Source organism: Cajanus cajan, chromosome 6 (genome assembly GCF_000230855.2).
Source record: "Cajanus cajan strain Asha chromosome 6, NIPB_CcT2T_4, whole genome shotgun sequence".
NCBI classification, from domain to species: domain Eukaryota; kingdom Viridiplantae; phylum Streptophyta; class Magnoliopsida; order Fabales; family Fabaceae; genus Cajanus; species Cajanus cajan.
In genome coordinates this window covers 58,954,163-58,975,533 of record NC_138522.1, presented here as the reverse complement: position 1 = coordinate 58,975,533, position 21,371 = coordinate 58,954,163, and the positions used below count along the sequence as shown (strand labels likewise).

Genomic DNA, 21,371 nt, shown 5'->3' with positions numbered 1-21,371 from the left:
GAATAGTCACTAAATGCTTATTTTACCTTCTAATCCCTGTGGATACGATATTTTTACTACTTGAACGGCCGGTATACTTGCCGTGTTTGAGACCGTTGATAGAATTAAACGAATTTACAAATATTAACAAAAGTGTTTCAACGGAAATCTCAACATTGACAAAATTCAAAAAGTCACACTCGAATTGTGTGAAGGGATGACAAACGCCCAAATCCCTGAAGAAGCATTGGTAAACATAGAAATGGGGAGGGTCAGTAGACTTCCCCATATACACGCCCTCACCGACCTGACAAGGTTCAAGCCGGATCATTCGGGAAATGGAAGGGTCACAAACCCTGTACGATCTCAAAATCGCATTGACTTCAAGAAAGGACTGGAACACGCTTTGGGCCTCCCCCATCTCGCGCCGAACCCAGTCGTAGCCAGGAATGCCTGGAACGGGGTCCGTAGGCGGCTCCACCACCTTCTTTTTCTCGGCGGCGGCCGTCCCAGTAGCCACTGCCTTGCCCCGCGCCTTGCCCTTGCCCTTGGAAGGCGCGGAGGATCCAGCACCACTTCCTCCAGCCATGGAGAAAACAAGAAAGACTCGAAGAAAGATTTGGGAAGAAGAAAAAAGAAAACTGTAGAAAGGAAGTACCTTGTACTCTTCCTCAGAAAATAACCCTAACAATGACTGGGTTACCGGAAACGACGGCGGAAACAGAGAAAATGGAGACGGAGGATAAACAGAAACGAGAGAAACAGCGTGCGCAAGAAGCTGAAAGAGCGAAAAATGAGTAAAGTGAAATGGGAAGAGGCGCGAGGGAGAGAAAATGATTTCTCCCAAATTCAAAATGGTCACGGCACGTGTCAGCCAAGGGACACGTTTGATGACACATTAATTGAGAACCATTATGACAAAGGCAAACCATCGTTACATAACCGTCACTCCCATTAACGCGCCACTTGCACGTTTTCGGGAAATGACCAGTTGCGACACATGGCATCTCGATAAACAAGCGTACGCGAAAGGTCACTACTCCCTGACGAGCTCGGTCTTAAACTTCTCGACCCACGGTCTTCGAAGCTCGGGGGGCTAGTGTACTATCTGTACCGCCATGCCGAGCTCGAGCTCGGCACAGCTACGTGGAATGACCTCGAAACACGCATTTGGAGACCTCGGTCTAAACGAGATCTGCAATCCAACCAGATCATAACCGATCTCAGGAGATCTTGGTCCAGACGAAATCCACTATCTAATTAGATCATAACTGATCTCAGGCCCAAGGCCCAACGCAACCCTAACTCACACTAAGGTACGTGCATTACTTATACGAGACATCTACTCATACAAACCCTAACTTTAGCATCGGAGTCTCTTTTGCAGGTACCACCCCATCTTGGAGCACAAAGCGTACCCGTGAAGGAGGCTCACCAACCTTACCCAACGGATCATCTCTATCACAGATCTCTGGCAAAAACAGTTTGTATTATTTTTTTCAAAAATTATACTTAGAGCGACTTTTAATTAGTTAATAACATAATTTTTCTTATAATATTTTTGGTTCATTATAATTATTTTCTTATAATGATAGTGTATTAAAATCAAATTCATTATTAAAATTTAAATGTTGTAGACAATTGAAATGGTTATTTATTTTATCATTCAACACCCTTGTTTATAAGAAGATTATTTTTATAAAAATTAGACATGACATTGTATAAATCTAAATATAAATCTTACAAAAAAAAATATATCTCTAACTGTATTATTAGTCTCCTTATTTTAATTTTTGTAATCGTAGTTCATTAATTCTAACTGTTTATATTTAGTTCTCATAATTTCTAAATTGTTAAAATTAAAATGTTCGTTCTAAATTTGATTTAATAATAAATTAACAATAACGTAAAAGAAATATGTTGTACTAATTATTATATATTGGCAAGAAAAAAAAAACATTTAAATAAAAATATAAAAGCCAAAACAAAACAAAAATAGCTCCAAAATGTTAATATACTTAACCTTCTCCTAGACGAATCACAGTGGTTTGAAATCATTATTATAATTTATTAGGAAAAAGAAATTCTCTTTACTTTTATATATTTATTTAAAATATAAAAATAAAAATAATAGAAATTAAATAACAGTGAAATACTATAAGATTACGTTCTCATGATTTTTCTTTTATAAGAACACTAAATAGAATTGTCATGTTTAGGTAAAATTAAAAAGAATATATACTGTATTTATTAGTTTTATTTTTATTTTTACATAAACTGTATTTATTAGTTAACATTTAATTATTCTCTCTTTCTAACTTCATAAGTGTTTTTTTGAGAAAATAAATAAATAAATACTCTGTAAACAACCGACGTGAGTATTGAGGTTTGGCGCAATGAATGTAGGGTTTAAGCTTTCTTTCTGCTTCTGCAGCAGAGCAGAGACGAGCGGAGGTTGAATGAGATAATCCCTCACTCTGTTAGGAATGGCTTATGGATATCGTTATCGTCCTTTCTCTCTTCTACTAACCAGAACCCTCCATCTCTCTTCTTCCATAAACCCTAAACCCTCTTTCTCTTTCTCACTCTCCCACCTTCTCCCCAAACCTCTCTCCACCACCCCAGACTCCAACCCCAAACCCTCTTCCCTCTCCGCCCGTCTCAGCTTCGTCTTCGACCAAATCGACGCCATCGAAAAAGAGCGCTCACAAAAGCACGAAACGCTTCAGCGCATTCGAGCCTGGCGCCAATCCAAGGACACTCCCTCTCCGCCCCCTCAAAATGAAGCCCAGCCGGAGTCGCCACTCTCCGCCGTCGACAGCCCGCCGGAGCCGCCTCCCAAGAAGGAGCTGGAGTTCGTGCACCCGTGGCCGGAGTGGATCCAGTTGATGGAGACGCTCGTGCACCAGAATTACTTCGACCACAGAAGGAGGGATGAGGATAAAATGGTCCACGATTTGGGGTTTGATCCCCCCGAGGTTGCTGAAGGATTCGATTTCACTAACGATTTCAAGAGCGTTCAGATGGCGTGTCTCAATTTCGGGAGGGACCGGTTTGATATTTTGAGGTTTGTGCTATAAAATGATAATTGAGTTTAATTTTTAATTTTTTATGCACTGAAGTCAACCAATCAGAAATCAAGTTAGAATGACTTTTGAAGGTAGTTATTGTAAATTTGTGGTAATAGTTAACAAAATTGTCGTTTTGATTGGTTTCTTTACAGAATAATGCATGTATTATTTTTTTATGTTGATATTGTAGCTATTATGGCTTTGTTTTGTTGATATATATGTCTATGGGGATGTTATGTGTTACAATTTTTGAAAGAGGAGATGATTGATTTCAGGTCCTTGTCGAGGAAGGATATTCAACTTTTGGTTGGTTATGGATGCCCTACTGTGGACAAAAGGGTGGTTTTCTCTGCTAAACTTTTAAGGAAGTATGCTCATCTTGACGAAGGAGATGTAAGTGTAATGCATTTTGTTTGGTGTCGAACATAACTTACATAAGTGTTATTTTCTTTGTTGCTTTTTGAATGGTTGTGTTAACTGTTATTTGTGAATTGTGAAATTTTCTCTGTCTGAGTTCTTTGGTTCCATCTTCGTGGATACAATTGTGAGTGAAGTGGGTTTTATGTTTGGGAGGGGAGGCAATTCAACACTAGTGTACTGTGAAGACATTTAAATTAGTATCTGTATGTCTATGTTTATGATTGATGACAAAGAACTTGGATGACTTTTACTCTGCCAGCATCCTTTTTATCTTTCTCTCAATCACTTACATGTCACCTTTTCTTTGTCAGTCCCCCCTTACATTTCTCTCTTAGTTGGTCTCGTTCTTTGATCCATAGCATATGTTACTCAATATTAAAATGTATATTTTGTATATTTTTGATGAAAAATTCATTGATATCAGGTCTGTAGTTCCTGCAGCTTGAGAAACAATTGTGAAAGGGCGTATCTGCTAACAAACAAAGAGGATGAGGCACGAACTCTTGATGTCATGCGGCTCCTGCTGACTTTTGGTTTTGATCCTGTTGATGGATCAGTCATCAATAAGTCACTTCTAAGGCAGAAGTCTGTGAAGACAGTGGTTCGTAAATTGCTTCATGAGGTTGTCAAGCTGGGTTCAGTTCCCATTGATCCAAATCTCCCTCCTCCAGTGTTTAAAAAACCACCACCAAAAGTGAAACAACCTCCTCCTCCTCCAAAGAGGCGTGTTGGACGGGATGATGTTGAGATGAAAAAAGGGGACTGGCTATGTCCTAAGTATGTCTCTTGAATCTCTCTGATTTACTTGCTATATAGTAATCAGTTTTACCACCTGGCTGCTGTCAGTTTCAAGTGAATTTACATTTGAAAATTTTCTATTTTCAACCAATTTATTATGCTGAGTACTCCTTTTAAGCCTAGTGAAATTGATTTTTGGGCATACACCTGATAATAGTCTCTTTTTTTTTTTTCACTTCCTCCTGGTAATTGAATATATAGGATTAGACTAGGAAATCAATTGTTTATGAACAACTCATTATTGGATGACATCAGCATATTGTATTTTGGATTTTACTATTGTTGACTGAATGTGCTGCTGAACACTTAGGTGTGAATTCATGAATTTTGCAAAGAATACGGTTTGCTTACAGTGTGATGCCAAGCGTCCTAAGAGACAGTTGCTGCCAGGAGAATGGGAGTGCCCCGAGTAAGTTTAAGTCCTTCATTTCTTTGATTTCATTTCATTGTTCCTGCACTTCTCCCTCTTCTCTCTCTCTCTTTCTCACGCACACATGCACACACACAGAGGGCAACTATAATAATCATATCTGAAGTTCCGGAAAATTATGTTTTGATAAAATTAATACTAATAGCATGCAAAATTTTATTCATCAAAGTTCATAAGGCTTATGTGACCCCTGAAGCTTCTATTTCTAAAATGTGTTTGGCTTGACTTGTTTATTTATTACCTGGCAGATGCAACTTCTTGAATTACAGGAGGAATGTGGTATGCTTTCATTGTGAGTGTAAACGCCCACCTGATGAACTTCTGGAGAATAAAATGCAAGATAGAACACACAGTTCCAGACCTATGTTAGATAAGATGCCCAGCCGACAAGAGGTTTCCAATGCATGGAATTTTGACTTTGATGACAATGAATCAGATGGTGCAGATGTAGCTGCTTTTGAGTATGCAGATACTCGTGCTATAAATGAAAATTTCTCTTCAGATAATAATGATCGACATGGGAATCATAGGGGGTGGGAAGATAATTTTGAGAAAAACAGAATTGAAGGGTCCCCTGAAGGAGAATATAGACCTAGAATGGGGTTTGATGATTTTGAAGATGAGGATGATATAGATAGTTATGAACTAGAAACTACTCAAAATAGTAGTAGAAGAACTGAAACATCTATAAATAATTTCTCTGAAGCTGAAAACTTTTCAGAATCAGAAGATATTGAAGGCAGTGATGATGAAATGCATGCACGCCATAAAACAGCTTCTGAAAGAAGTGTACAGTCCCGGTCAATTCGCAAAAATACATCTTTTTCAAGATTCAAGGATGATGAACATGATTTTGTTACAGATGAACAACTGTCCGTCCTTTCCAACTTCAAATCTGGGCACGTTTCTGCTGCTGACCAAAAAAGAAAAGGCAGAGGATCAGCCAAGAAATTAAGCTTTGGTTCTGAATCTGAGGAAGACATTAGTGCTGGCTTATACTCTGATGAGGATGAGGCATATTCATTCAGAAAAAATAAAGGGAACAAATTTGATCCATCCAGACAAAATAAGGGGAATAGACATGATTCTGGGAGAAGCAGCTTTGCCAAAAACCGGAAATCTGGATCTATTGGTGGTCGCCAAGCAAATATGTTCAGTTATGATTTTGATGGATCATCCCAACAGTCTTACAGGAATGGTAGGGGTTCTAAGCGAAATGACCGAGGTTCTAAGGGAAATGATCGTTGGAAGAGTTTTGATGATTTTGACCGGGGTTCTAAAGGAAATGACCGTTGGAAGAGTTTTGATGATTTTGATGGTCCGTCTCGACGATCATATGGTGATGGCAGAGGGTCCCGAGGAAACAACCGTAATGGATCATCCCGGCAGTCATATGGGAATGGCAGAGGGTCCAGAGGAAATGACCGTCATCGGCATAAATTTGAAGACAGGGAGCATGGCACAGGACAATTTAATAAATATAGTGTGGATGAAAAGGGATTTGAGGAATTTAGAAATAGTAGGCGTGTAATTGAAAGATAGCGACGCAACTCCATGAACAAAATTTTGTTTTTCAGTTCGTCGTTGCATATACTGCTGATTGCTAAACTTAAATGTGGTACAAGCCTCCAAAGATCAGTCAGTATCATGATATCATTTGATGTTAAAAATACTATTCATTTTAACCATTACACTATTTATTATGTTTATTTTATTATTTTTGCATTATATTTCAAGATATTCATAATCAAATATTACTGGTTTATTTTATTTTTACCATTATTCTTTAATATAATACTTTAAATGTAAAAATGAAATAAATATAAGAAGTTAGAAGTTAGTGTTTTTAAAAATGCTACTTTAAGTAATGTCTCAAAATATTTAAAGTTAGTATTTGTTGGATCGAGCGCTTACCACTAGGTCAAAAGCTATAGCTGATAGTCTGGGTGTAACTCTTTTTACTTAAGAGCGCAGCAGCCCAAGCGCCATGATTCGACAGTGACTTGGCCCACCTAGCCTCCGCCACGGGACAATTGATGCAACCCGCAACAATCTCTCCCTCAGCAATTGCCTCGCTGAGTATCAAACTCATGACCTTGGCTCTGATACCAATTGTTGGATCGAACGCTTACCACTAGGCTAAAAGCTATAGTTGATAGTCAGGGTGCAACTCTTTTTACTTAAGAGCGCAGCAGTCCAATTCGACAGTGACTTGGCCCACCTAGCCTCCGCCACGGGACAATTGATGCAACCCGCAACAGTATTTTTTTTTTATCAAATACGATTAATAAAGATTAAACAAATTTCTCAACTAGCACAAAAAAAAAACTTGAAACTAACTAAAATAGTTTGCGAAACAAAACAGGATATTACAGAGAAAAATTTGCTAAGACACAAGAGTTAAGATTAAATTGTGAGATACATTATTGTTTTACTTAAATTCACCGGAAACATAAATGTTTTCACAATAAAAAAAAAATATATATATATATGGAATAGACGCTACATATCAAATATGAATAACTTTCATATAATAAATACTGATTTCACATTTATTTTCAATCAAATACTTGCATTAATAATTATAAGAATATCGTTTTAATATTATTTTTTCTCTTAATTTCACCTACTAAGGTATTTAGCTTACAAATTTTCCTTTTTTTTAAGAAAAAATAAAACATGTATATCAATAGGCTAAAGCGTAACATAATTTATTCAAAATATTTTATCTAAATAGGCTAAAGCGTTTATTCAACAATTAATGATCACAAAATATTAAATTATTTTAATTTCATATATAATTTACTAAGTTTTGGATTAACTATTTCTATTCGATTTGAGCAAAATTATTTTTCATAAAAAAAAAACTATAATATCTACTAAAAGCAAAATAAGGCATATACATTTTAAATTAAAAAGGAAAAAAACACAATGAGTATAATATTTCCAACTTACAGGGGTTTAAAACCACAATAACTAAAAAAAGTTGGAAAGAAACTTTTGGAATGTTCCGAGTATCAAATGTTAAAATGATAGTAAGTTAAAATGTTGAATTAGGCGCGAAAGCAGGAGCGGTGAAGCGACACATATAAAAGAAACAATGGCGTGATGTGATGGTGCATTCTTCCCTCCCTCACACTCACTGCAAACAAACTTTCTAAACCATTTCGCGGCAACTTCTCTCTCTAAACCCTGCCACCTCTCTGTCATCCAATAAACCCTAAACCCTACCAATGGTAAGCCAATTTCACTGTTCAATCTCTGATTTAGAATTTGAATGTAAGGAACAATTTCGAGTGAGCTTCCGTCTGGCCGTTTCTTGTTGATAATGTTGCTTTTCTTCCAAGAAACGGTTTCTTAGTTTTCTTTTGCTCTTGATAAAGCTATCTTGCTTCTTCTTGATCTTTTATTCGATAATTTTTTTTATGCGTTTATCTTTCTATTTTGCATTATTGATCATCTCGGAAGCTGAGTTGTTACTGCATTGTTTATTTTATTTTATTTTATATTTTTGTTGCTGATAGGTAAAAAGGATTTATGGCACCAAAGAAGAAGCCTAGAGCTACGAATAAGCCGTTATCAATTTTGGAGGTTTCTCATGAGGAAGATGAAGCTGGCTCTAGTAGGCAACGGGTGCGTATTGGTTAGGTAGCGTTTCTGCTTTTTAAATTGAGATATTGTAGAAAAGCATAAAATTGAGATAAAATGATAGTTATTGGGTTTTGTGTAATGTGTAATGTTGGTGTTATTATGGGTGTTGTTCACAAATTTCACTTGACAAGAATCTGTCTTATATGCATAACTTTTGTTGATTCCAGTCCATTTCTCTGCTTGCTCTAAACAGTTTTTTTTTTTTCTCGTGTTTAAAGTTTGACTTTTTGAATACTATTTAATGCGCTCATTGTGAAGAAGAAAAAGTTGTCTGATAAATGGGAACCTAAATGGAACGAGGAGGAACTAAAGCAGTTTTATGAAGCGTACAGGAAGTTTGGTAAAGACTGGAAGAAGGTGTGCTTCTGTCTGCTGTTATTCATTGGAAACTTGTGGCCGGTTGTACTTGCTTTGGCTTCCTATTTGTTATGATGACCATCTCACCTTAGTCATTAGAAGGTTTGTTATCATCCTGCACCCTTATTGATTTATTTTGATTTCCAGGTGGCTGCAGTTGTAACTAACAAATCTGTCAAAATGGTGGAGACTCTTTACAATATGAATCGGGTAAATTAATACTACAGTAGCTTAGTCTGTAGCTACATTATATGAACCTTATCATTATGTACTGTCTTTAGTTTCAGAATTTCAGTGCTATTATTGTGTGGATTCATTTTTTTTAATCTTGACTGATTTGTCTAAAATTTGGATTTTCTTTTGTGGAAACTGATTTATTGATGTTTTGTTTATACCTATGGATTCTCAGGCTTTTGTTCTTCCTTCTTTCATTCTCAATATCCCCTCTACCTATTGCTTTTTAAATCTTATTAGAATCTATGCTTAATAAGAAAGTGCAAGAAAAGGATTGAGTGTAGAGAAAAACCATGGTGTATTCTTTGTAAGTTTGAGTATTTTTCATTGTTTACTCATTTAGTTTTATAGAGTGTTTTTCCCCTCTTTATTAAAGATAATTGTTTATAAAGTTTTCTTTGTTAAATCTTGTGTCCATCTCCTTCTTGTTGTATTTGCTTCTCTAGTTTTCAACTGATTTGATCTGTTTCTCACATAATATAATTCATATACCATAATTCATAACAGTGAATGTACTTTGACGAGTTCCGGTATTTATAGAGTTGTATAAACAGTTGGAGATATTGTCTAATTAAGGTTGATGTCTGTTACAACAGTTTAAATCAGACTTTGTTACGAAAGAGAACTAGAGACAACTATCTGTTTTCATTATTAGAACTTACAGAGGGACCAATGCACATATAACATATCTCTAACAGCTCACCTCAAACTCAAGGTAGATGAATCAACTGAAAATGATCAAACACGTTGAGTTTTTCTTACAAACCGCAGATCTGAGTTTGGAGAGATCTTGGTCTGGAACATCTGTTATCTGATCTTTAGCTGTAATATGAGAAGTAATTGGTCTCTTGTTCAAGACTTTCTCATGAACAAAGATAATGTCAAGCACCATATGTTTGGTGAAAGTATGTAGAATTGGATTATGGAAAGGGGGAATATACACTAATTGTCTGTAAATGTAAATGGAATCTTGGATTTTGGTTCAGTGAGTAGAGTCTGAATCCAACTGCTAGTTGCTTCTTAGACCACCAACTACCATCCTTGAACCTGTAATTTAACAACTCTCCAAGAGGCCACAACTAAAGCGGGCTAAGGGTGACCACAACTTAGGTGGCTTTTCAACACCTTCCAATGATTTTCTGGTGGTTGAGACATAAGCTGACACCTTGTTGAGACTGAAGCTGGTTTCTGTCCTCATAGCAGTTGCATACTGAAGAGCAACAACAATGGTTGTCTGCTGACCAAGATGTACTGACTAATGATTACACCCCCAATAAAGCCCCTCATTTGTCTATAAGCTTGAGCTAGTTTGAATATTAAGTCCACACTTACTCTCAAAATTTCTTTCATCTATGTATCATGAACTAACATACTAAATTTGTTTAGCTTTTTTTTTTTTTTTCTCAAGTGTCATTAAAACTTCAAGTTGTAATTTACAGGCATACCTATCTCTTCCGGAGGGGGTAGCTTCTGTTGTTGGCCTAATTGCAATGATGACAGATTACTATAATGTGATGGTATGGTCAAAGTTAAGTTTTGAGCTAAAATTTGATGTTTTATTATGATTGTGGTTGTCTAATATTTCTGTAGTTGTTTTCTGTTGAGATATGATTGAGATATTTTCTCCTTGTAAAATCTATTTCCTTATATATACTTCTGAATTCTGATGTAATCAGGATAGATTCAATCCCAATAATCATGGGATTCCATTGTACAGATTTGTTAATATAAATATACAAACAAAGAGCTAATCTCATGCAATTGAGTACCAATTTTAGTCCCAATTGAAGTTGGTATAACTATGCCCATTTCTGTTGTTTCTGTGGTTTGTAGAGGAGGGGATCTGTATTGTTTCCTTAGTTTCTTTCATGTATTGCCTGATTCGGAAGGCATCTGTCAAGGGTCTGTTAGAGAATCCCATATCTACCTCAAATATTGGCATGCGGGATTATTGGGGGGTGGTTTATATGCCTATTTGCAATTTCACTTAACACCAATTGGTTTTAAGATGAAATCTTACATTTTCTATTTGGTAGGAGTTGTTTTTCTCTGGAAAAAAATCTGAGTTGTAAAAGCAGCTTTTGGTGTGAAAAATTATTTTGCAGAAGCAAAAATTTCCAGCTTGCAGAAAGAAAGATGGAACTTTTATGCCCAAGACAAAACTAAAAAAATGCTGTGTTTATCCAATGGCATACCCTTACAGCATAATATATCTGCTGTTTTTCCTCAACAACTATGAAGCTTGACGTTTCAAGTGTTATAGTTCATGTTCATGATAGGATTTTCATCTTTATTAGTTTGCCAAGATCCAAGATTGATTGATGCATGGAGAATTTTGTTGGAAATTTTGTTTAGCTTTGCTATTTTGTGTTCAATATTTGTTTTATTAGCACCAATTATGTGTTTCTGAAATTATTTTTCTGGACTGGAAATTTGCAGGAAGACAGTGATAGTGAAAGTGAGAGCAATGATGTTCGAGGATCTCAAAAACCTATTAAACAAAAATGTCGCAAAAATCAGCTTAGGGTCACTAATGATTCTGTCCAATCTCAATCAATTGCTTTCAATGAAGGTTGCCTTTAGTTCTCCTCCCCTGTTTGTTTATGATGAAGGGAAGTTAGCTTTCCTCTAACTGACTTTTTTAATCATTTTTGGATTACTGAAGCAGAACTTGTATGCTTAAAATCATTGCAACTAGAAATTAATAGTTAAGATGAAAGACAGCAAAATAACCTAAAGAATGACTAATCTATAGCTCAATGTCCCTCTCCCAGCCCCCTCACCCCAAAAGGAAACTACATAAATATTCTCATAAAAGATTTACATAATATAACTTGGACTTTATTCTGGTATCAGTATAGCACTACCGATATCTAAATCAAAGTCACTTGACAGAATGGTTGCAATTATGCAGTGTTTTAATCATTGTGCCTGTTGTCTGTAAGGTGTCTGTTTGTTTGTCTTCAGTTAGAATATAATCCAGCTGATGCCAAGTTCTATCAAGAGAAAATTTATGCAGAAATCTTTATGCATTACTTTCTTGTTATAGTTTGACATTTTTCACTGTGTGAAAAATACTTGTAATTATTATTTTTAATTAAATAGTAGCACTGATAAAACTGCTGGACCCTTTGTGAACTCCCCTCCCTTCCGATGCATGTTATTTAGCCATTTAGGTTCGAACATGTAGCTTGAATACTTGGTTTCAATTTTTTTAAACTCAATACATGGTAATATGTTTTTATCATATGTAACATTCTACATTTGATTGCGATATTGATGATGTTCAACAATTAATCAGGTAACCGACCACGGGCAGTTGGGAAAAGGACGCCTCGTTTCTCAGTTGACTACTCTTATAAGAACAAGGATAGGGAAAATAATGTTTTGCCTAATGAAAGAAACCCAAAGTCAGAGTTTGGTGCTAATGATGGCGAAGATGCGATTGAACTTGTACGTATTTCGACTTTGGCATCAGCTGAGGTTGCACAAGGAGGTGACTGTCCCAGAGTATCTCAAAAGCTGCCATACAAAAGAACAAAGCAGAAAGTCGCTCCTGTTCAGAGGGGGCAAAGAATGGTATTTAACTGCTCTCCTGCAAGTTTTGCCATTAGCTTGTTTCTTTGGGGCCATATTGTTGCTTCAAAAGATTAATTTGGATTTTGGTTTTGTGAATAAACATTTAACTTTCAAATATAAGCTTGTGGCAACTGGCAAGCTTTCTTGTGTTCATACTTTGTTATGTCACATGTTTTCGATATTTGAATTAATTATATTCTAATTTGTCAACTAGCACCAAGAGTCTGAGATAGTTCCTGCCAAGTTTTATGATGCTTCTATTGATGAAGAGTGCTTGGAAGATAGAATAGAAAGTAGGGGAGCTGAAAAAGGTGAATGTGCTAGAGATACTGATTCCTTATTGAACATGGAAGGCATAGGCACTGTTGAAGCTCATCAGAGAGGGAAAAAGATTCATGGAAAGAAGGAAAGAGTGGAAACTGTTGGAAACCATCTTCATGATGGTGGAGAAGCCACTACATGTGGAGGTAAAAGAAGCAAGAAAGTTTTCTATGGAGGTAATTCTTTCGATACGAATCTGTGCAAATTGTTTTTAAACCATTAATTTTTAAGTTGCTTTTCATCTCTACACCTTGGAGTAAGAATAATGGTTGGAATTTCAAAAATTGAATTTTTTCCTCCACATTTCTCTTTAGAGACAACATGTAAATAATTGTTGTATCTGACAGATAAAAGCCCTTCCTGGGATGCTTTCCAAACCTTGGTTGATCTGTCACTTTCTTTAATGATACCAACACCCGAATCTGGTAAGAATGGAGTCTTCGGTACGTGTACACACACCAATAGAGATTTCATTATGCATTTGTATTAATTCAGTTAGTTAAGATATATTCATCTCAGTTCAGTTCATCTAATAACCCACTCTGCATGATAGTTAAGATGCTTTCCAAACTTTGGTTGATCTGTCACTTTCTTTAATGATACCAACATCTACACCAGAATCTGGTAAGAATGGAGTCTTCGGTACATGTAAGAGATGTGTACACACACCAATAGAGATTTCATTATGCATTTGTATTAATTCAGTTAGTTAAGATATATTCGTCTCAGTTCAGTTCATCTAATAACCCACTCTGCATGATAGTCAGAGCATGTGTAACTCCAACACAAGGCTGAAAGTATGAAACATCTATTTTCCAACTTTTTAACATTGGCTTAATTAATTGCACTTTAACCTCTTACTTCATATGATTTGGAATCAAAAGTTAGCACATTTTCTTGTTCAACTTAAATTCCATGAATTTCTTGATGAAAATCTACTTGTTGTTAGTTGCTACTCTGAGAAGTGTGCTTTACCTGAAGGCACATCAACAAGCCAAAACAGAGAGAGAATTAAACTTCCGAGTCTTAAACAAAAGGTCCATCATGCAGTCCCTGGAGTTGGTTCATCAACTAAACTTAGAAGTAGACGTAAGACAATTTTACAGAGATCATTCACACGTAAAGAGAAATCTTCTGAGAACATATTGAATAGTGAACCTAATAAATATTTGACCCTTGTCCAAGATAGGGCATTATTGTTAAAGGTAAAAGCTTTCACTCAATTTAAATTGATCTAGCATTCTAAAGCTCTGGAAGGGCATTAAACTTTTAAGTTGGTATGTATCAGGAAAAGCTTTCTGTTTGCTTGTCGTCCTATATGGTTCGTAGATGGTGTATGTTTGAATGGTTTTATAGCGCAATTGATTATCCATGGTTTTCCAAAAGCGAGTTCACGGAATACTTAAATCAAGTTGATCTAGGGAGAATCCCAAGGCTAACTCGTGTTGAGTGGAATATCATAAAATGGTATGAAATCCAGTTGTGGTTAGCATGATCTACTGCTGAACCTTGCAAACAGTTATAAATAGGAAAGTGCATATTTGACATTGCATTTACTTGTTTCTTGCAGTTCCCTTGGCAAACCTCGCAGGTTTTCTGAACACTTTCTTTATGGAGAAAGACAAAAAGTTAAACTGTACCGGGAATCTGTTCGGAAATATTACAATGAACTGTGGACTGGCATCAGAGATGGACTTCCATCGGATTTGGCTAAACCATTATGTGTTGGACAAAGAGCGATTGCTTTCCACTCAAAAACAAGAGAGATTCATGATGGGAGTGTGCTTGAAGTTCACCATGACAAGTACAGTGTTCAGTTTGACTGTCCTGAATTGGGTGTTGAACTTGTCATGGTAACATGGTCTCATATTAGCATATGCTGATTTTTTGTTTTAAAATATTATATCCCTTTTCGATGAGGTAGTATCAAATAAGACCAATATTTTCTTCCTCGTCATGTATAAAGAAATATTTATATGATATTAAAAATAAAATTGAAGATTATTGCTGATTCTGGTCAGTTGATCAGATTCAATTAGAATTTATTGGGATTTAGGAAGTATTACAAGAAATAGTTTTTTTGGAGTTTGATCATTTTCCCTTAGCTAGGTCCTAAAACTTTATACCCAGCACACATAGACAGATACTATCCTGATTTTTAGGTCCTAAAATCATGGGTGAAGATACCCAGTATATATTGTAGCTTCCTATTGCAATGGAAATTAGCAAATTCCATTATCTGATCCTGTTGTAGTCCCATTTTTTTTATTATTATTTAACTTGTTTATTATTTTCTTGGCTGTGTGTGTATTATTCAGACACCCAGTTTCCATATTTGAGCATTAATGTAGTTCAGCCTATATGTTAAACCCATGTACAGTTTCATAATCAAAAAATATAATTATCATTTTCTCCTTTTCAAATCGGTACCAGAGTTCCTAATGTGGGAGACTTTCCTTCCGCAAAACCCTAGCTGCCTCCATCACAATCACCATGGCAGATGCCTTCATTTTGGCAGACTTTGATCTGTATCTACCTTCATGGTGCTTGTTCATCTTCTTCAGCTGCTAGACTCGGCACAGTCACTGTCCCCACCAGCAGATACGCAATATGTGGCCTATTTGGTCACTGAAGACTCATCCCAACCACCATCACTTCTAGAAAGAGAACTGGCATTCAGAAGGGGGTGGGTGTCTATCCATAATCTATGGAAGTGTATATCACTGCAGATCATGCAGGATCAGCCATTGATAGGAGGTAAAGCTCTGGCTATTGTATGTTTGTAGGAGTAAGAAAGAGTTTAGTTGCTAGATCAAATGTTGAATCTAAGTTTCGATGACTCAAGAAATAGGTGAACTGTTATAGATGAAAATCATGTTAGACTAATAAGTTCGCTATGGAGGTCCTATGAAGCTATTTTGTGACATAACATAAGCCATTAGTTATTTATTCCACATAACCCTGTCCTACATGGTAGGCTGGGGTACATTTAGATTAACACTTCATCAGAAAGAAGCTTGATAGTGCAATAATAACCACTAAACATGTATCCCTTAAGAATACCAGTTGGCGGACCACTTGTCAGGACTGCCCACAAAGTTCCTTCAAGATCTTGGTAGCTGGTAATGATAAATTTCCTTTCAGCCGCCAGAAGGGGGTAGTGTTGTATCCCCAAATCATTGTACATATATAACTTGTGTATTATTTGAGTAATATATATTATTTAGATCCCTAGTTTCCATATTTAGGAGATTTTAACATGTAGTTCAGCCTATGTATGTCCATGTCCATTATTGTAAAGAAGAAATAAAATTATTATTTTCTCCTTTTTTAGTGATCTTAATGGCATCAAAGTGTTCTCAAACACAAAATTCATGAAAATCTTGTTATTGCTTTCGACAGCAATGAAGTTATCTTCAATCCCTAATGCCCATCACTAGGCACAATCTTTATGGGAAAGATTACCACCAGCGGTCTCAGTTCATCAACAGTAAAGGCAAAAAGCAAAATGGAATGCTTTTACCGATATAGACGAACTCTTCCAAATCCAATCCTAAATACAGGTAGTGGAAGTCCAAGAACCATGTGACCATGTCATGGTGGATCAACACCATGAACCAAGAATATGGTCAGAACTTTATGTTTTATTTAACTACAAAAAATCTAGAATATTGTTCAGGAATTGTACTTTGAATATAATAATACACCAGAATCTTTTAAATCAAAGATATTCTTCATAATTTACAACAAGGTGAAACTCGCAACACTTTTTTACAATGTGCTCCGTTATTACTAGCAACTTAACATGTCTGAATCTATTAGTTGTTGCTGCCAAGAGGTAAAAATACCTATAATAAGTTTGTGGAGGAGAGAATATTCAAATTTTAAATAGCTCTTAACGAAGAACTTGATGGAGTTTGATGAAAGATTCTTGGGACCAAACCTGAATGTTTGAAACTCGTCTTAATTGTGGTCACCCTTAACCTGTCTTAAATGTGTCCTATCGAAGTTAGTAACTAGTGTCTCAAAAGAGGCAACCTATGGAGGGATTGTTGTAGTGTGCAGCCTCTGGGATGTTGGGTCTCGAGGGGTTGAGATCCAACATCAACTAAAAATATGACCAACATACTCCTTATAAGCTTGTGAAATCCTCACCTTAAAAATTGGTTGTGCAGTTGAATTAGGCCCTACACTCAAATTTTAAGAAGGCGTCAAAGTCTATCCTTCATTTATTGGACCACTTCCCACTTGCATCGCACACTCCAAACCTATAGCCCTAGGCACGAGGGGGTGTTAGAAAGTTGCTTTAAATGTGCTCACCCCTAGCCTGCCAAGCTTGCAGCCTATTAGAGTTAGCTGGCAGTGTCTTGAAAAGGGCAACCTACGAAGAGACTTGCTGGAAGAAAGGCTAAGTGAAGCATTATAGTCACACAGGAGACATATTGGAACCAACTAGAAACCCATTAAGCTTATATTTGACCAGGGTAGTCAAGGTTACAATGTTCATTGTAATCTTTCTATACAATATTAGTGTCTTGGACATCCTGCAAAGACTAAAGAGGTAATGACCCTTAGAAATAATTGACTTCTAGGATACTCTCCCCCTAAAGTTTAGGGTTGACAAAAAAGGATATTGTTTCATGAAATGTAACATCCGTGTTAATACAAAAACCTGATGATCCTGGGGTGATAAAACTTGTACCTTTTTTTTATTGTAGGGGTAACCAATAAATACTCATACTATGGCTCTTGGGTCTAGCTTTTCCACGATAGAGAATATGAGAATGAACAAATGCAACACCCAAACACATGACATGGGAGACTCAACAGTAATGGAGAAGCAAAGAATAACATGTTTTTAACTGGACTAATACCCTGTAATACATGAGTGGGTAATCTGTTAATGAGTTAGGTGGTAGTCTGGACTCTGCACAATTTCTCCCTAGTAGACATTAAGAATAAACATTTGAAAGAGTATAGCTCTGGTGACCTCAAATAAGTGACGATTCCTTCTCTCTACAACCTCATTTTGTTGGGTTTTAATTATAGGTTAATTCATGGATAATAGCTTGGTCTATAACAAACTTAGAAAATTCAATTTTAACATATTCAGTTTCATTGATTGATTGTATTCTGCTCATGGACTTGCCAAATTGATTTTAGACAAGACGAAAAAAAATTGACAAATATTTGATAAACATCAAGTTTTTGATAAGACGGAAACTATTTATCGGATTCATAAGGGAAGTTAATGTCATACGAGTATAATCATCAATAAAAGTTACAAACCATGTGGTACTGAGATTCAATTAGGATTTATTGTGATTTATTCTAAATTTCTGAATTAGGATTTAGTGCAATAGTGTTTGGGATTGTGATTCTTTCTTTGTTTAGCTAGGCTGTTTAATTTCCTTAATGTTAGTAGTATTACGATATTGTCCTATCCTGATTCTAGGCACTAGATTTAGTATCAAACACATAATATATATTGTAGCTTCTTATTGCAAGATATTAGCAAATTCCATAACTGATTCTTCAAAACTCTACACTTTTTCTCCCTATTAAATTGAGGGGGAAAAGTGACATATTATTTGTGAAAATGAGAAAGTTGGTTTTACATTTACTATGTGCTTTTAATGAGTGGAAGTTTGGGTGCAGGACATTGATTGCATGCCTTCAAATCCGTTGGATAATATGCCAGAAACTCTAAGGTGGCAGTTTGGTTCTGGTAATGTCCCTTGTATGAGGGAAAAAAAAGACATGAAAGAAAAATCACGTTTTGGAGGCTGCATGACAAGTGCTTCAAGTGGACTTATGGAAAAGGCAGCCTCATCTTCAAGTACTATGGCTAAGCACAAAAAGGTTGGGCTGCTTATAAATAAAAATTATCAAAGTTCAATCTGTACTCTCTGAATACTGTGTCCCTCTAATGCAATGGCTATTCCTTTTTGCTCCCCTATCCCTCACCCTTCCCCCCAAAATAAATATTTTCTGGTGCTTATGCTTTGCTTTTATATGTAACATTTTTACCTGATCTCCTGTTACTTTCTCTCACTAAGTTTGGCAGGATAGGATAACAAAGGATTACAATTGTCATAGAAAATACAGTTACATTTTCTATCTGAAATCTATCATTACAAGTTAAAACTGTCTGTTTTGACATGGAAGCAACTTACGGTTTATTATTTTATTTTCAGGTTTCTAAACCGGTGCTTCATTTGAAGCAACGTAATACTTACTTGAGAAACTCTCAGCCACCACGGATGATAGATGGTTCTCTGGTACAAGAGTTCCCATCAAGTGTCGAAATTATTAAAGAATCCATTCTTAGAGCACATGCTATGGTGGATGCTGCATTTAAGGTTTGGAGGGTGCCACCTATGCTTTCACAGTAATTATGAATTTTCGCAAACAGAATAACATTAATTCTTAGAATTTGGGCTGAGGGCCTAACTCAACTCCAAGAAAGATATTTTTCATATCTCAACAAAAAGTATGTAACAAATTTGTTCAAGGTAGCAAGAGTCAAGAGCTTGTAAACTTTTAAGTATCCCCATAGATTTGAACCTCAAATTGGGTTTCTACGTATTTATAAATTGATTCAGTTCTGAACAAATGTATTTTTGGCCTAAGCTGCAATCATAAAATGATGCCACCAGACATAAAGTCAGATGATCTGATTTTATTGTAACTCTCGACTCTTAAAGAACCATACAAGACTATACATTGGAAAATTGTTCAAGATTGCCTCTAATCTATATGCTTCTAAGAACTCTACTTGATGTTATAATTCAGGCATTGTCTTCGACGAGGGAAGGTGAATATGCTTTCACGAGGACTGGGCAGGTACGGTCAATTTTCTGTTCATCGGAGCCTCTACTCAATGATACATCTGGTCAAGAAGTGCATAATAAAGTCGATACTCAAATTCCTTTGGACCTTATAACTTCCTGTGTCGCCACATGGATCATGATACAGGTAATTAAATGAGACATGAAACGCCCAAAGCCTAGTAAAAAATGCTTTTTGAGCGAACGCCTTATACTCTTGTCTTTCAACTTGGAGACGTTTTTGAAAAATATGCTAACCACAATTAAATTAATATTCTTCAACTAGCAGACTTGTATTGAACAACAATATGCTCCAGCTGATGTGGCTCAGATATTAGATTCTGCTGTTACCAGCCTGCGTCCACGCAGTCCACGAAACCTTGCTGTTTACAGAGAAATTCAAAGGTGCATGAGAAGAATTAAGTCTCAGATTTTATGTCTTATCCCTACTTGATTCCTCTGTTCCTTTTCTCGACTTCTTGTATATAGGAATTAGGATGCTGAAATATTGATTCAGATTACATAGAAGTTTCGGCATGAAACAGCTTTTGAAATCGGATATTCCATTAGCAATAAGCCAATAATAAATAAATTGGAACTTTGATTGAAATTCAGGATAACATGTTTATTCGTCTATCTCCGCGGAATACTTATGCAAATTTAAAATATTTAATATTAGAATAATTGTTATGGCTAATTTAACCTCTAAGGTTTATTGTAGTGGCAATATTTGGTCTCTTATTTTTGTTGTTACTATTGACTTGGAAGAATAGGAATGGTAGAATTCTTGAGAATAAGCTGGTAGGGCCCTTTGGATATTATTTATTCTATTCAATGTCAAATAATCGCTACTTCCTTGAGTATATGCGCATAGACAAATTCAATTGATTTCATTCGTTGACATGATCGATTTAAATTGAATTGTGACGGGATTGTGAATAAGAAAGCAGGTGTCGCTTCAGTTAGAGGTGTTTTACGAGATTCATGTGTTATCGTTATTTTTTTTCCTTTGCAGCACATATAGGCCTTTGTGAAGTTGCTATTCCTATGGCTGATGAGGGCAATTATCTGAAAATCTTTATTGTATGGCAGCCTGGCTTTAAGGATCCATCGTGGAATCTGAATCTAGTATTTCTATCCAGTGGTTGACAACGAGCTGTATCCCTATGCATCCTTGTAGTACTTTGGTGTATGATATCTATCATTTAATAGAAGAGATGGTAATTTTGTTTGGATTCATACTCTCCATGAAATTAAGTTGCTATGTATTGATTAAATTTGGCCGATCCTTAGATAAAGGATTTTGTTCCTTTTTATATAAGACCATTTAGCAAATAGTTATTCCATCGTGTTTCCTCACGGATTTTAGTGTGTGGAGCTCTTTTCCCTTATATTCATTAAAAAATAAATAAATAAATAATTGTTATGGCCTTCTAACACAACAACCTGTTGAGATCCATTTTTTTTTTTTTTGTGAAACTGGTTGAGGTTTCTGACACATCAACCCGTTTATACCTAACATGACTTACCAAAAACCAAGTTGATGGTAGATTGATACAGTCAACTTGCCTACCTTTTTATGACTTAATTTGTATGTTAGTATTTCTCTTTATTATAATAATATATATTTAAATAAAATAGCGATACTTGTTTTTAGTTTCCGAAGACTCATGTTTGATATTATAATATACATTATTGTAT

General features: G+C 35.9%; 2 protein-coding genes across 12 annotated transcripts; both read left to right on the top strand.

Moving 5' to 3' along the window:
* Nucleotides 1-2,348: 2,348 nt before the first annotated feature.
* LOC145949312 (zinc finger (Ran-binding) family protein) lies at nt 2,349-6,407 on the top strand. Its single transcript, XM_083059130.1, has 5 exons — nt 2,349-3,046; nt 3,326-3,443; nt 3,895-4,247; nt 4,579-4,677; nt 4,947-6,407. Exons 1-5 carry the CDS (start codon nt 2,466-2,468, stop codon nt 6,238-6,240), a joined length of 2,445 nt encoding a protein of 814 aa, XP_082915256.1. The 5' UTR covers nt 2,349-2,465; the 3' UTR covers nt 6,241-6,407.
* A 1,107-nt stretch (nt 6,408-7,514) lies between these two features.
* LOC109795661 (protein ALWAYS EARLY 2) lies at nt 7,515-21,029 on the top strand. 11 transcript variants are annotated; one of them, XM_083059126.1, is made up of 17 exons: nt 7,646-7,934; nt 8,223-8,331; nt 8,608-8,748; nt 8,854-8,916; nt 10,380-10,457; nt 11,380-11,512; nt 12,242-12,519; nt 12,734-13,016; nt 13,188-13,283; nt 13,822-14,045; nt 14,129-14,307; nt 14,411-14,693; nt 18,499-18,702; nt 19,038-19,202; nt 19,636-19,818; nt 19,960-20,075; nt 20,763-21,029. In XM_083059126.1, the coding sequence occupies exons 2-17, from the start codon at nt 8,236-8,238 to the stop codon at nt 20,791-20,793; spliced, it is 2,553 nt and encodes an 850-aa protein (XP_082915252.1). In that variant the 5' UTR covers nt 7,646-7,934; nt 8,223-8,235; the 3' UTR covers nt 20,794-21,029. The 11 variants fall into 11 exon arrangements, with proteins under 11 accessions (XP_082915255.1, XP_082915252.1, XP_082915253.1 ...); XM_083059127.1 differs by having other exon boundaries at nt 7,647-7,934; nt 20,686-21,029; XM_083059124.1 differs by having other exon boundaries at nt 7,648-7,934; nt 19,960-21,029.
* The last annotated feature ends 342 nt before the right edge of the window (nt 21,030-21,371 follow it).

What these genes read in the sequence shown, in the direction of transcription:
- LOC145949312 (XM_083059130.1), top strand. Translation starts at nt 2,466, where the DNA reads ATGGCTTATGGATATCGTTATCGTCCTTTCTCTCTTCTACTAACCAGA. An exon ending in GACCGGTTTGATATTTTGAG is followed by an intron (nt 3,047 to 3,325) that starts GTTTGTGCTATA and finishes GATTGATTTCAG; the next exon opens with GTCCTTGTCGAGGAAGGATA. An exon ending in GGGGACTGGCTATGTCCTAA is followed by an intron (nt 4,248 to 4,578) that starts GTATGTCTCTTG and finishes CTGAACACTTAG; the next exon opens with GTGTGAATTCATGAATTTTG.
- LOC109795661 (XM_083059124.1), top strand. Translation starts at nt 8,236, where the DNA reads ATGGCACCAAAGAAGAAGCCTAGAGCTACGAATAAGCCGTTATCAATT. An exon ending in ATCAATTGCTTTCAATGAAG is followed by an intron (nt 11,513 to 12,241) that starts GTTGCCTTTAGT and finishes ACAATTAATCAG; the next exon opens with GTAACCGACCACGGGCAGTT. An exon ending in CAAGAAAGTTTTCTATGGAG is followed by an intron (nt 13,017 to 13,187) that starts GTAATTCTTTCG and finishes TGTATCTGACAG; the next exon opens with ATAAAAGCCCTTCCTGGGAT.